The following is a 15,928-nucleotide window of genomic DNA, read 5'->3' on the forward strand; positions in this document are numbered from 1 at the left end:
TAATGATTAGTGATGTTGAGCATCCTTTCATGTGTTTGTTGGCAATCTGTATATATTCTTTGGAGAAATGTCTGTTTCGGTCTACTGCGCATTTTTGGATTGTTTGTTTGTTTTTTTTGATATTGAGCTGCATGAGCTGCTTGTATATTTAGGAGATTAATCCTTTGTCAGTTGCTTCATTTGCAAATATCTTCTCCCATTCCGAGGGTTGTCTTTTTGTCTTGTTTATGGTTTCCTTTGCTGTGCAAAGGCTTTTAAGTTTCATTAGGTCCCATTTGTTTATTTTTGTTTTTATTTCCTTTACTGTAGGAGGTGGGTCAAGAAGGATCTTGCTGTGATATATGTCATAGTGTTCTGCCTATGTTTTCCTCTAAGAGTTTTATAGTGTCTGGCCTTACATTTAGGTCTTTAATCCATTTTGAGTTTACCTTTGTGTATGGTGTTAGGAAGTGTTCTAATTTCATTCTTTTACATGTAGTTGTCCAGTTTTCCCAACACCACTTATTGAAGAGGCTGTCTTTTCTCCATTGTATATTTTTGCCTCCTTTGTCAAAGATAAGGTTACCCTATGTGTGTGGGTTTATCTCTGAGCTTTCTATCCTGTCCCATTGATATGTATTTCTGTTTTTGTGCCAGTACCATACTGTCTTGATTACTGTAGCTTTGTAATATAGTCTGAAGTCAGGGAGCCTGATTCCTCCAGCTCCATTTTTCTTTCTCAAGATTGTTTTGGCTGTTAGGGGTCTTTTGTGTTTCCATACAAACTGTAAAATTTCTTGTTCTAGCTCTGTGAAAAATGCCGTTGGTAATTTGATAGAGATTGCATTGAATCTGTAGATTGCTTTGGGTAGTGTAGTCATTTTCACAATGTTGATTCATCCAATCCAAGAACATGGTATATCTCACCATCTGTTTGTATCATCTTTAATTTCTTTCATCAGTGTCTTACAGTTTTCTGCATACAGGTCTTTTGCCTCCTTAGGTAGGTTTATTCCTAGGTATTTTATTCTTTTTGTTGCAATGGTAAATGGAAGTGTTTTCTTAATTTCTCTTTCAGATTTTTCATAATTAGTGTACAGGAATGCCAGAGATTTCTGTGCATTAATTTTGTATCCTGCTACTTTACCAAATTCATTGATTAGCTCTAGTAGTTTTCTGGTAGCATCTTTAGTATTCTCATGTATTATCATGTCATCTGCAAACAGTGACAGTTTACTTTTTCTTTCCCGATTTGGATTCCTTTTATTTCTTTTTCTTCTCTGATTGCTATGGCTAAAACTTCCAAAACTATGTTGAATAATAGTGGTGAGAGTGGGCACCCTTGTCTTGTTTCTGATCTTAGTGGAAATGGTTTCAGTTTTTCACCATTGAAAACGATGTTGGCTGTGGGTTTGTCATATATGCCCTTTATTATGTTGAGGTAAGTTCCCTCTATGCCTACTTTCTGGAGAGTTTTTATCATAAATCGGTGTTGAATTTTGTCAAAAGCTTTTTCTGCATCTATTGAGATGATCATATAGTTTTTATCCTTCAGTTTGTTAATATGGTCTATCACATTGATTGATTTGCGTATATTGAAGAATCCTTGCATTCCTGGGATAAACCCCACTTGATCATGGTGTATGATCCTTTTAATGTGTTGTTGGATTCTGTTTGCTATTATTTTGTTGAGGATGTTTGCATCTATGTTCATCAGTGTTATCGGCCTGTAGTTTTCTTTTTTTGTGACATTCTTGTCTGGTTTTGGTATCAGGGTGATGGTGGCCTCGTAGAATGAGTTTGGGAGTGTTCCTCCCTCTGCTATATTTTGGAAGAGTTTGAGAAGGATAGGTGTTAGCTCTTCTCTAAATGTTTGATAGAATTCGCCTGTGAAGCCATCTGGTCCTGGGCTTTTGTTTGTTGGAAGATTTTTAATCACAGTTTCAATTTCAGTGCTTGTGATTGGTCTGTTCTAATTTCCTGTTTCTTCCTGGTTCAGTCTTGGAAGGTTGTGCATTTCTAAGAATTTGTCCATTTCTTCCAGGTTGTCCATTTTATTGGCATAGAGTTGCTTGTAGTAATCTCTCATGATCCTTTGTATTTCTGCACTGTCAGTTGTTACTTCTCCTTTTTCATTTCTAATTCTATTGATTTGAGTCTTCTCCCTTTTTTTCTTGATGAGTCTGGCTAATGGTTTATCAATTTTGTTTATCTTCTCGAAGAACCAGCTTTTAGTTTTATTGATCTTGCTATCGTTTCCTTCATTTCCTTTTCATTTATTTCTGATACGATCTTTATGATTTCTTTCCTTCTGCTAACTTTGGGGGTCTTTTTGTTCTTCTTTCTCTAATTGCTTTAGGTGCAAGTTTAGGTTGTTTATTTGAGATGTTTCTTGTTTCTTGAGGTAGGATTGTATTGCTATAAACTTCCCTCTTAGAACTGCTTTTGCTGCATCCCATAGGTTTTGGGTCGTCGTGTTTCCACTGTCATTTGTTTCTAGGTTTTTTTGATTTCCTCTTTGATTTCTTCAGTGATCTCTTGGTTATTTAGTAGCATATTGTTTAGCCTCCATGTGTTTGCATTTTTTACAGTTTCTTTCCTGTAATTGATATCTAGTCTCATAGCATTGTGGTCGGAAAAGATACTTGATATGATTTCAGTTTTCTTAAATTTACCAAGGCTTGATTTGTGACCCAAGATATGATCTATCCTGGAGAATGTTCCATGCGCACTTGAGAAGAAAGTGTATTCTGTTTTTGGATGGAATGTCCTATAAATATCAATTAAGTCCATCTTGTTTAATGTGTCATTTAAAGCTTGTGTTTAATTATTTATTTTCATTTTGGATGATCTGCCCATTGGTGAAAGTGGGGTGTTAAAGTCCCCTACTGTGGTTGTGTTACTGTTGATTTCCCCTTTTATGGCTGTTAGCATTTGCCTTGTGTTTGAGGTGCTCCTATGTTGGGTGCATAAATATTTACAATTGTTATATCTTCTTCTTGGATTGATTCCTTGATCATCATGTAGTGTCCTTCTTTGTCTCTTGTAATAGTCTTTATTTTAAACTCTATTTTGTCTGATATGAAAATTGCTACTCCAGCTTTCTTTTGATTTCCATTTGCATGGAATATCTTTTTCCATCCTCTCATTTTCAGTCTGTATGTGTCCCTAGGTCTGAAGTGGGTCTCTTGTAGACAGCATATATATGGGTCTTGTTTTTGTATCCATTCAGCAAGTCTTTGTCTTTTAGTTGGAGCGTTTAATCCATTTACATTTAAGGTAATTATCGATATGTATGTTCCTGTTACCATTTTCTGAATTGTTTTGGGTTTGTTATTGTAGGTCTTTTCATTCTCTTGTGTTTCCTGCCTAGAGAAGTTCCTTTAGCATTTGTTGTAAAGCTGGTTTCGTGGTGCTGAATTCTCTTAGCTTTTGCTTGTCTGTAAAGGTTTTAATTTCTCCATCGAATCTGAATGAGATCCTTTCTGGGTAGAGTAATCTTGGTTGTAGGTTTTTCCCTTTCATCACTTTAAATATGTCCTGCCACACCCTTCTGCCTTGCAGAGTTTCTGCTGAACGATCAGCTGTTAACTTTATGGGGATTCCCTTGTATGTTATTTGTTGCTTTTCCCTTGCTGCTTTTAATATTTTTTCTTTGTATTTAATTTTTGATAGTTTGATTAATATGTGTCTTGGCGTATTTCTTCTTGGATTTATCCTGTATGGGACTGTCTGAACTTCCTGGACTTGATTGACTATTTTCTTTCCCATATTAGGGAAGTTTTCAACTATAATCTTTTCAAGTATTTTCTCAGTCCCTTTCTTTTTCTCTTCTTCTGGGACCCCCTGTAATTCAAATGTTGGTGTGTTTAATGTTGTCCCAGAGGTCTCTGAGACTGTCCTCAATTCTTTTCATTCTTTTTTTCTTTATTCTCCTCTGTGGTAGTTATTTCCACTGTTTCATCTTCCAGGTCTCTTATCCGTTCTTTGGCCTCAGTTATTCTGCTATTGATTCCTTCTAGAGAATTTTAAATTTCATTTATTGTGTTGTTCATCATTGTTTGTTTGCTCTTTTGTTCTTCTAGGTCCTTGTTAAACGTTTCTTTTATTTTCTCCATTCTATTTCCAAGATTTTCAATCATCTTTACTGTCATTACTCTGAATTCTTTTTGAGGTAGACTGCCTATTTCCTCTTCATTTGTTTGGTCTGGTGGGTTTTTACCTTGCTCCTTCATCTGCTGTGTATTTCTCTGTCTTCTCATTTTGCTTAACTTACTGTGTTTGGGGTCTCCTTTTCACAGGCTGCAGGTTCTTAGTTCCCATTGTTTTTGGTGTCTGCCCCCAGGGGGTAACGTTGGTTCCGTGGGATGTGTAGGCTTCCTGTTGGAAGGGACTGGTGCCTGTGTTCTGATGGATGAGGCTGGATCTTGTCTTTCTGGTGGGCAAGACCGTGTCCAGTGGTGTGTTTTGGGGTGTTTGTGACCTTATTATGATTTTAGGCAGCCTCTCTGCTAATGAGTGAGGTTGTGTTCCTGTCTTGCTAGTTGTTTGGCACGGGGTGTCCAGCACTGGAGCTTGCTGGTCGTTGAGTGGAGCTGGTTCTTAGAGTTGAGACGGAGATCTCTGGGAGAGCTCTCGCCGATTGATATTACAAGGGGCCGGGAGGTCTGTGGTGGACCAATGTCCTGAACTCAGCTCTCCCACCTCAGAGGCTCAGGCCTGACACCCGGCTGGAGCACCAAGACCCAGTTCTTGGAGAAGGGGCCCTTGCAGTTTCTAAGGAGCAAGGTTTCTTTGTAACTGCTGTGTCCATGAGATCACATAGAAAGTTCTCATTTACTGAAGGAAATGTATCCAGAGAAGCAGATGGCACAATTTCCATACTGTAATTCCTCTTCTTTGGATAGGACTCCTCAAAAAGGTAACAGGCCAAGAATCTAGGACAGAGTTTTTTCACCATGGTTGATGACCATCTAGTAATGCTAGGTATAGTTTTATGGAATTTATTTTCACTTAAATAGGAGTGGATGAGCACATGTATGTGAGAAATAGAGAGAGAGAGAGAGATTTGGGTGGTGATGTCAGATGTATTTCTTGCTGCTATGGTTGAGGTTCCAAAATGTTTGAAAGCCACTACCCTCTAAAAACTCTTGTATATGTGCCATGGAGTTAATAGCTTTCAAGGTTTTTTTTTTTCTTTCTGAAATTCATGTTTGAATGTTGGGTATACCTGTAAATCTGAAATAAACCCTTGGGTGTACTCTGATATAATCTAATCTTTTTCATTAAGAAAAAAAAAAGTATTGGTCATGACCCACTACATTGATTTTGTGACACATAATTTGAAAATTACTTTTCTAGGTTATATTCCTGGGAATGGAATTACTGTGACAGGATAAAAACGAAACTTTTTAAGATTTTGCTCTATTTCAGTGTCTATATTTGTTTTCAACAGAGGGGGTATGCTGGTGGTTTGTACTGCTCTGCTCAGGGGGCATTTGGAAATGTGAGGACAGTGTTTGGTTGTCACAGTGACTGGGGAATGCTTTTGGCATTCAGGGACAGGGTCCAGAATGGTAAGTGTCCTAAAAAAACAGGACAGCCCTGCACAAGCAATGATTATCCTGTCCACAATGTCTTAATGTGCTTGTTGAAAAACCATGGGCTTGGCTGTGTGATTTTTCTACCATTTGCCTTATTGTTCAGTATTTATTGGTGACACCGTCATATTGGAGGCATAGGATGTTGTAGAAAGAGCAGAGGGCTTGGAGTCCAGTATATGAGTTTGAGTCTTGCTACTTAACCAGCCCGGTTGTGTCCCTGAACAAATTATCCGCTTTCTCTATGCCTCAGTTTTCTGATCCAGGAAATGGAGATGACGATACCTACTTCTAAGAGTTTGCATTAAGAAATAAGACTATAAGTATACATTGTTTACACAGTACAGTGCCTGGCACATAAATGCTTAATAAGTGATTATTACTACATTATGAATTTGTACTACTGAATTTATTCATTTGTTCAGTTAAACCCATTATCTGAGGTGGAGAAATACAATACTTATCTTACTTAAATCTTGCCTTTATTTTTTGGTTTAAAAAAAAAAAAAGAAACTTTATGTGGCCCCTTGGTTTAATAGGACATAAAGTATAAGGATTAAGAACGTTTTGTGTTGACATCTCTCTCATTCTAATTTGTCTCCTTTTGACTTCTTTCCTCCTTACTTTTATTGTAACACCCTTACCAGTTCACATGGATGCAGCGGAGCCAACCATAGCAGCATCACAGGCCCCCAAATCTCCAGACTCTGAGTGGTTGGTCAGGACCTCTGCTGCAGAGAAAACCACTGACTCAACCGCTGCTACATTTTTTAAAATGCCACAAGAAAAGAGCCCTGGATACAGCTAGACAGCAGAATTTCACCCACCAAGAGACGACTGGATGTTGTTGAAACAAATATTAGACTTTGTATTATATTGTCTTGCATATCTTAATTGACATTCCCAGTCCTTTCGCCACCAGGACTGACTCCTCTTCAAAGAAGTGGACTCTTTCTCTTAGAAAATCATATTGTGAAAATCTTTTTCTTTTTTTTAATTGTAAAATATTAGGACAGCAATTTTTTTAAAAAAGGTCATCCTATGCTATATTTGTTACATTGCTATTGCTGTCCCAACAGTTACTTACAGCTCTGTTTACAGAGCTGTTGCTCTTTTGCAGGTATGTCTTTTTTCTTGAAGAACTAGTAACTGCTTTTGCATATTTTTTGTGTAGAGCTTTTAATACCATTTGAGGAAGTTCCAAATTTGCAGCCAGTTCCAGACAAAGTTAAACACAGATTTAAGATCTGTGTGTGGAATTGTTTGCAGGAGATAAGGCTTGCCTTTGAGCATGGTTTTGATTCAAGCAGAGTGCCAATAAGATAAATCCACCAAGTACTCAATTTGGAGCCTCAGAAGAGACTACCAGCAGCATGGGCCTTGGAAACTTACTCCATTTTTCTAGATGGCCTGTTGGAATCGCCAGCAGCTGCATTGTACTTTGCCTCATCTCCAAAGTCTGTGTTCTACTGAAAGAGGACCTATATATATACACATACAGATTGGTGTCATGAAGAAGGTGCTTTAGGTGTACAGCAAATTTAAAATAGTGGATTGTGTCTTAATACTTCATGTTGCGGTGTAAGCCTTTATGTACTAAACAAGACTTTTATTGTTCGTATTATAGGTCAATAACCTGTAGCAGAAATTCATACTCTATTATAATAATGGCTTTTTGAGGCCATTCTTTGGGGAGGAAAAATGTCTTTTTGACATGCCTTTATACTTGGTATGTTTATGACGGCTCAGCTGCATGAAGAGTTATATATACAGCCATGCCTCAAGTTGGATGCTCCTTTGTCAAAATGAGGAATAAGTGACTGCCTAGAGCTTCTGAAGAAAAGCTACCCTTTCTAAAAAAAAGTATTATCAAGAGTGTCTGTCGTTGAGGGACCTGGTTGGCAGAAGGGCTCTTTTTTATACACATTGAATGGTTTTACTCTGAGATACACAGAAGCCGTTCTCAAGTGTCCGCTGCTCTTGTGACATTCTAGAGGAACTCCCACCCCTGCACCTGGTAGGACAGAGCCTCCTTTCCCTGAAGCGCAGTTGTCCTTCTTTCTCACACAGAATTTAATGGTGGGCCGCTCTGTCGTATTCCTTTAAAAATTGTTGTCCTTATCAGTGGTAGCTCCAGAATGTCCTTGTCAGTGGGGTGGGTGTGAATCTGGTGGGAAAGGGGAACTGGAAGCTAAGTTTACATAGTACTTTATGTAAGACTGAGAACATGGCAGTTGTCCACAACAAGGAACATGGTGGAGGGAGGGGCGGGTGGAGATTACGGCGTGAGAAGTAGCGCTAAAGCCAGCCCAGCATCCCTGGGAGCCACCCAGGTTCTTGTGCAGTAGCGAGTGTACTTCCCTTCCTATGGCTGTACCCATAGCAGAATAGAAACCATAATGTCTGTTGAATATAAAGTGGTTCTACTCAGTTGTTTTAGTGATGAAGGTATCTTTTTGTTGTAATATGTGCATTCTTACCTAGTCCCTATAGTGTCCCGAGGCATACATTTCTAACATAATTTGTTGGATTAAGGGAGAAATTCATGAACATAATAATTTTATTTTCTTTGCACTAAGCTCCATGGCTCATTCAAAGATCAGTCCTGTGATCATGGCCTGTTAAGACCTCTGTAGGTCGGGTAACATCTTTTTCTTCATGACATGTAGCCTAATAATTCTCCTTTCTACCTGCGGTTAAAAATCACTTATATGTACAACTTTATTTACATTTTAAACATCTGTGATGTAAAGGTAGGTGATTGCTACCATTTTATAGAGTCAAGAACAGTCTTAGTGACTTGCCCCAAATCTCATAATCAAGTCAAGACTAAAATCCCAGACTTACAGACTTTCTTGGCCCTGGGTTATAGTCTTTTGATTGTCATTGATAGACCTGAGTCACTCTGAGACTCATATTTTTGAAACAGTAACTCTGAGACTCATATTTTTGAAACAGTATGCCAGATAAACAGCATGTTTATCATCTTTCTTGATCAAGCTTTCCTACATATTTTGAATACTTTCAACAGGGAGCAACCCAAAATGCCATATCTGTAATAAGTAGGAGAGAAAATTAATTGCCTAAGAGAATAGCCATTGAGCACACAAATATTTTTCCAATACAAGGTTGTAAATTGTGCTCCTTATTTTAAGCTGCTGCATGAGCATGCTTACAGAATTATTCACCGACTTATTCTGCTTGTTTTTTATATGAGTCCATTCCAGAGGAATACTCTTAGAATCAAGTGTATTTTGAATCTTAAATTTTAAATTTCCTTTTTATATGGCAAAGTGTATAATGTCATAAATTAAGAAAAATCTGTTACCTTTCAACAAAAGGTATAATTTCAAAATCAGGTTTTGAAATCTGTTGAAAAAAAATTATAGCTTGACTTCTTTTGAGGATAATCATTGAGCTCACATGTGTTTGATCTGCTCAAAAGTAATAACTGAAGCAGAGTTCCACAGTTCTTCCTAATTTCAGGATTCTGATTTATCCCAGCTTGCTGTCCAGTCTGCCTGTCTAAATCCTAATCTTGGGTATTTTTCACAGTGGGCAAAAACATTATGTACTTGCATGAGCATCATTCATAAAGGATAATTTTGCCTACGGATTTAAGGGAATTTGAGATTATTTTTCAGGTGCAGTATTTTAAAGGGAACAACTTCATTTGCATCAAAACTTGTGTTGCTTTTTGGTAAGAACTGTTCAGAAGGGGAAATTAGTAGCTGTTTACATGGTGCCAAGTTTGGAGGGGCAGAGTATGATCTTTATTGAGTGGTGTGTTCTCGATAAATAGGCCTCATTTAGCCTTGAATTCTTTAGAAATCAAATGCAATTGGAAATTTCAGATGACAAAGTTTTGCTGGGCTATAGAAACAGGCTGCAAATAAGGCCATTTTGGCAACAAAATGACCAAAAGCTGAAATAAAGCTTCTTAATCTGTGATGCTTATGGCATCCTTTGCTAAGTAAAGCTCAATACCTAGGAGAGGTAATTTAAACTACTTCTGAATCCCAAATAGATGAATCTGACATATCTCTGTACTTTGGAACCAGAAATGCAGTCTAGATCACAGCATAGCAAGTTCTGATGCTAAAAGTACAGGAGCAGAGTTATCATAGCAGTAAGTCATTTAGAGGTGAACGAGTCTCAGAGTGTCACATGAGGAAGGAGCTAGGTGGCACTGTCATTGCTGGTGTGATAGGTTCTCCACTTCGGCTCCAGGAAAAGGCTCCTGGTGATGCCTGATTCATTTCAAGTCTTTGCTTTATTTTGGCTTCACTACCATGATTCTGAGCCACAAGCTTTTTTATTTCCTGGGGATTAGGCTGTGTAAGAATTCAGCATTAGCCATATTCAGCATTCTGTATATTTGGTGAACCTTATCCGAGCTGGGATGAGAACAGAGTGGCTTTCTCTAGCAGCAGTGGATACAGTCTAGTTGGGGGCATAGCTTATAGGCTGTATCATGGTTCATGGGATGGTGGGAGGGGTGGTAGAAGCAGTTTGCTCTTGCTGTCAGCTGCTTCCTTTGCTAATGTTTGAGCTGCCCATTTTACTTGTCAGTATTTCCTTATCTCCCTCTCCAGTTGTGACAGTTAGTGTAGTTACTGATAGTGACAGCAATCAGGTTGGGTTCCTACCCCATGAGAAAACTGGCATAGAGGAAAAAAGGTGAGGAAATTGGTGGGTTCTGCTATTAGCACTAAACGCAAGTGGCCCAGACATGCTTTCATTAAGATCACGAAACAGATGAACATCAAGATCACGAAACAGATGAACATCAAATGCCTGGAAATAGCAACATTGAAAAGAAACAAAGGAAATTGAGTGATCTTGCCGAAGAGTGTGGATTAGAAGGTTTTTAACAAGCCCAGCAAAACAAACTTATGGCCAAAAGAAGAAATTTTCCTGCCACTGCCCTGCACTGCACTTGGTAAAATTGCCAAATGTGGGGAATAAAAAAAATTTTCAAGTACAGTATTGAAGAATGGGGCAGATCCTGAAGATGTTCACCAAGGAAAGGAATCTTGGCAAGGTTCAGACTGGGAAGGCAAGGGGAAGAGAAGGAGATGCTTAGAGCAGGGGTGCTAGGGCCCCGAGATCGACAGCATCCATACATTCTTCCCCCTCCAGATCTGCTGAATCAGAAACTCTGAGGGTGAGGCCCAGCAGTCTTTTACCAGCCCTCCAGGGGACTTGATGTTTAAGAACGATTGCACAATGATGTTTAAGAACCGCAGGCTTTGCCACAGTTAAAAAGAAGTGTTTTAATATACTGGTGTCCCCCCCAAGCTCTGAGGTGCTCTTATACTTTCCTCCATAAGTATGGAGATGTTTTGTGTATGGTTCTTTGCTGAAACTGTTAAATGTCTTTATTTCCCATATTTTTCCCCTCAAGTTCCTGAAAGATCTCCTGGAAATATTGAGAAAGGATGATGTGGAGAAAAATGCCATTGAGGCCATTTTTAGGTGGATAGAAACAACCTTTTAAAAGTGGATTAAAATATAACAATGGATTTTTAGTCTGTGAGTGATCATTGCTTTTCACAACCGACAGTAAAACATTTGTGTAAGATACTGCCATCCATGATTTTATGATACCTGTTCATTACATCTTAGTTTCATGGGAAAATGTCATATATTTTCCAGCATCATAATGATGAAGTCTTTAAAGTATGGCTCACAAAAATGAAAAAAATAATTGGAAGAAAAAAACACCCTGAGTACATAGCTATTGTGTAATAAACACCTGTTGAATTATTGGTAATCTTTTGCTGGGAATTAATCTCGGTACTTCAGAGCATGTAAAAATCAATTTTCAGTGATCCCACTTAATCACACCTTACTGTCTTTGTTTTACATTTTCAGCTAGTGATTCTGCAGGGGTTGGGGACCAGTAGTAACAACATGTTATATTTTTTCGTCGTCTGACTTAACGATTCAGTGTTTCAGAAGACAGTACTCTAATCTTAAAGCTTTGAAGTGGTGGTATGGTCATTTTTTCTGTAGGTTTTATTTGTGTGAATTGGCCTAGGCCCTACTTTATAACTAAAGCCTATGAACCAAATTTCTCTTTCTGGGAATATGTGTGGCTACGGAGGAGTTCTCTAGTATCGTTTCCTCACATGCTCATGTTTTGTGCCTGGATTTTTATTTGTAAAGGTAACTGATGACACGGAAAGGTCAGTGCCATTGAAAGAAAAGTCTAATGTTACAGTTCCTCTAGAAACAAGAGGCACAGTTTGCCATGCAGGGCCACAGGACAAACACCAAGTTTGGGTCAGGAGGCAGAGGACGGGAACAAGTGATAGGTTTAGGCCAGAGCCATGATCAGGATTTTCTTGGGAAAGGCAAAGCAGGGCAGGGAGAACAGTTTAGGAATGGCTAGTGAATAATTCCAGGGCCTTAGGGCTACAGTGTGGGCTCCAGTTGCCTGATGCCTGGCCCTGGGATGATTGTGTTCTGGGGTGTGCAGGCCAGATGGAGGAGGTGTGGCTCCATCAGACCTGGTTAGTTTGCACATCAAAAGCATGCTGCAGGCTGAGTCCTTTGCAGTCTCTAAGAACTGGCTAGCCCTGAGAGGGCTCGTCTTTCCCCATCCAGAAGGTTTTTTTAAGATGTCAAAACATCATGATATATTGAAAATATGAAACATGATTAATACACATGTATAGACTGTTTAGCTCTCCTTTCAATTTTTGTAGTCTTTTAAAGCACCACATAATTTTTCTTTTCCGTCTTGAAAACCATTTAAAAGAACCTCTGGCCAAAAATGTTAGCGTTACTAGATATTATCAACGTGTGGGAATATAAAAAATTTTAAGATGTAAATTATGAAAATAATGTTTTCTTTCACTAGAAGTGAGTTCTGACCCTTGCAGATCCCTCTTTCAAATGTTTAACTGAAAAAGGAAAGAAAATATCAGAGAACTTATAAGTAGCCTTGGTGAGACTTAAATCAACTCATTTCACTATGTATAGATTCTACACCTTGCTCCTCCCAGTGGGCCATGTATTTCTCCATGAAAATCTGCCACCCCAAAATCATGGTGACAATCTGAATTGCTCTAAATATTTATCTCACTCAACCTCCCACCTGTTGTCAGTAGCTATTGCAAACTGACCATTTTAAACCCTTTCAGTCCCCACCTTCTCTCAACCCCAGCAGCTAATCTCACCTCTCCCCTAACAGATAATAGAGCATTAGATGGGGAAACTCTGCTTACTCCTCACCTCTTTGTCTTGGAAATTCCTGTCCTCCCCCTAACAAATCCCTTCTCTTACACTCAAGGTCCTTGCCCTTGATCAGATGCCTTGTTCAATACAGCTTCTCACTCCTGACACATATGGCTTTGCATTTAAACACATTCAAAGACTCCCTCTTCAAACAAAAATGCCTTTCCTCAAACCTTTGAACCCCTTGACTAGCACTAAATACTATTCTTTCCTGTACTTTGTCTATTCTCAATTCACTGAAGCAGTAGTTTTTAACCCTGGCTGCACACTAGGATCATCTGGGGAGATTTTAAAAAACCCTAATTCCCTTGACTGAACCACAAGCCAGTTACACCAGAATGGGGTAGTGGGACAGTCTTTTTAAAGCAAAGACGTGCAGCCAACGCGCAGCCGAGGCTGAGAGCCGACACGCTAAAACCTGGCCGCTACCCTCGCCGCCATTAAGATTGTTCTTGCTCGGTTCACCAGTGACTTCTGGTTGCCAAAATTTAGTCCTTAGGCTGATCTTCATGTCTTGATACCATATAACTGCTTCCTTTCTGGAATACTGACTCTTCTGACCCTGCTCTCCTGATCTTCCTCCTGCTTTCTCAGCCTCTCAGGCAGAGTGGTCGGTAGGTCAGTCCAATGCAGACTGAATGTCTGCCTCTGCCCTCACCTCCATTACTTCATTAATACCCATGTGCTAGTGAGTTCCTTTGCCATGCCGCCTTATTGTGCTGGCTTAAAGCACAGATTGGAGTGAAGCACTTCCATTCATTGATAATTATCGTAAACTGGGAAAGCCAACTCAAGGTGTCTGCTCCTTTCCTCACTTCTCTTTGCTCCTCCTTCAAGCCTGCTGTAGTAGGAAGAATTGCTAACCACACTAGTCAGTTTCTATAATGGATAGCCCCTATTTACTAGTGGGTGGAGTTGTTCTTCATGAAGAGTCAGGCTGAACTGTGGTCCCTTTTCTGCTTTGTCCTTTCCAGGGTCATGGACTGGTAAGGAGGCCTGGGCCCACTTCTACATATAAGAAGGCTACCCCCCATCTAGTACTTGCTTCAGTTTTTACTTGCTGCTGTTGGTAAGATTTTATTTTGACTTTAGGGGACAGACCCATTTCCTCACCTCTTTTTGACCTTGGGTGCCATGTTGGAGCTTACTTTATCAGAAAACTTTGTTGGAGTCTCAGGCATTCTCCCTACTAATAATGAAGTGGAACTTGATTTTCCACATCACTGCGTGCTGCCTTTGGAACTCTATGTAGGGGTTCCACCCTCACCAGAAGGGACTGTGTGTTTCTGGCTTCTTTACATCACTAGTTTCTGATTTAAAATCTGGGATAGGTGGATCTGATTGTCAGATGCCTATGTCCTAACTGCAGGAAGTGAGAATGAGGTTATCTGGAATGTTTAGCTTCCACTGGGTAGAGATGAATTCCTTAAACACAGTATGTTTTAATGTCTGGGAGAGCTAGTCCCCTCATAATTTTTCTTTTTCAGTGTTTTCCTGGCTATTCTTACATGTTTGTTTTTCTATATAAACTTTAGTGTCAACCAGCGTAACTCCATTTTAAAAAAGTGTGTTGATATTTTTATTGAGATCATATCACATTTATTAACTAACTTAGAGAAAAATGACATCTTTACAATGTTGAGTCATCCTATCCAAGAACAGGGGATGTATTTCTACTGTTCAAGTCTATTTTTGTGCCTTTTAAAGACTGTTTTAAAATTTTCCTTGTATAGGTTTGTGTTTCTTGTTAAGTTTATCCCTAAGTATTTAATCTTTGTTGCTAGTAAATGGGGTTTTCGCTGCCATTATGTCTTCTACTTGGTTATTGTTCTTATATGTGAAGGCTGTTGATTTTTATATGCTAATTTTTTATGCTGCTAACTTACTGAATACTTTTACTTTTGGGTTTAGTTTTATCATTGATCATTGAGGGTCCAAAAACATCTTAAATGCACAAAGCAGTGGCAAGAAATGAAAGAATCTGTAGAGGTCAAAAAGGGATGTGAAAGCTCGAAACTTGGGAGGCAAGTAAGATGAAAGCCAGCTTTCAACCTGAAGGTATCTGCTGAGAGCTGGTCTCCTTGAGTCTCTGTCATGATGACTGTGATGCGTGCAGGAGGTAAAGCAGGGTCTGCTCAAGGCAGGGAGATCTGAGGTCTCCCACAGAGCGAGGACCCTCAAAGTGCTACACTTACAGTGTAAGGGTAGATACTAAATAAACCCACCAAGCAGAAATAACAGCAAGGGAACATGCCTTTCTTGACCTTGGCCCTGGATGGAGGAAAAGCTTTTATTTTAACCTAAAAATTTTTAACAAGTTGCCCCTTATAGAGGTTTATGGCCCAAATTTATACTACTCGTGTGGTCCAAAATACTGCAAGTGGGAATTTAATTTACAATGGACCCAGGTAGGTGGTAACCCCAGATGACTGGCAGAAGCAAACATACATTCTCTCTGGAGGAATGAAACTTCAATCTAGGTATCAAAGAATTCCCACAGATAAAGTTACAAAGAATTTGGGTAGCTCGCAGTTAAAAACCACAAACCAAAGAAGGAAATAAGTACCATGAGTGCAAGTCATCAGAAACAACATACAGGAGAATCAGACTCACAAACAACTTAGATATTGTACTTATTAGCACAGAATATAAACATGTTACACATGTTTTAAATATATTTCAAGAAGTCAAAGAGAGGCTTCAGAACACCAGGCAACAAAAGCATATACTTTTGAAGGGGGTTGATGAGAGTTAACATGTCCTTCCTTCCACCCTTTACTTTTTCAAGAGGAGAGTAAAGAGTCTTATTAGTTAGGGACTTTAGGTAAGTAGAGCTGTTAAAATATTTGGAGTAACTTTTAAAAGAATAAATGTAAAGAATATAGCATTTAAACTAATAATGGATAAAGGAATGATAAGAAAATAAATTAGAAAGTTAAGAAAAATAAAAAGTATACAATAAGGTGGTAAAAGGATTCAAATATAGTAGTAAATGTAGTAGTAAAGTGTAAATGAATTACTCCAGTTGAAAGATAAAGCCTATAATACTGGACTTTGAAAATCCAGCTATATGCTCTTTATAAGAGACATATCTAAAACTTTAA

At 38.8% G+C, this 15,928-nt stretch overlaps 1 protein-coding gene across 8 annotated transcripts in view; it reads left to right on the plus strand.

Annotated features, from left to right (window-relative positions):
• The window catches only part of GPATCH2L (G-patch domain containing 2 like), a 63,758-nt gene extending 49,220 nt beyond the window's left edge, over window positions 1–14,538 (plus strand). For 4 of the 8 annotated variants that reach the window (XM_059914717.1, XM_059914718.1, XM_059914715.1 and 1 more), the window contains exon 10: window positions 6,227–11,104. In XM_059914717.1, the coding sequence (XP_059770700.1) occupies window positions 6,227–6,387 (161 nt within the window). In that variant the 3' untranslated portion in view covers window positions 6,388–11,104. Of the gene's footprint in view, window positions 1–6,226; window positions 11,105–13,798 lie in introns of those variants that run through there. The other 4 variants (XR_009500967.1, XR_009500965.1, XR_009500966.1 and 1 more) reach the window with 4 other exon arrangements.
• Window positions 14,539–15,928: the final 1,390 nt, after the last annotated feature.

Source organism: Balaenoptera ricei, chromosome 2 (assembly GCF_028023285.1).
Source record: "Balaenoptera ricei isolate mBalRic1 chromosome 2, mBalRic1.hap2, whole genome shotgun sequence".
Classification (NCBI taxonomy): Eukaryota; Metazoa; Chordata; class Mammalia; order Artiodactyla; family Balaenopteridae; genus Balaenoptera; species Balaenoptera ricei.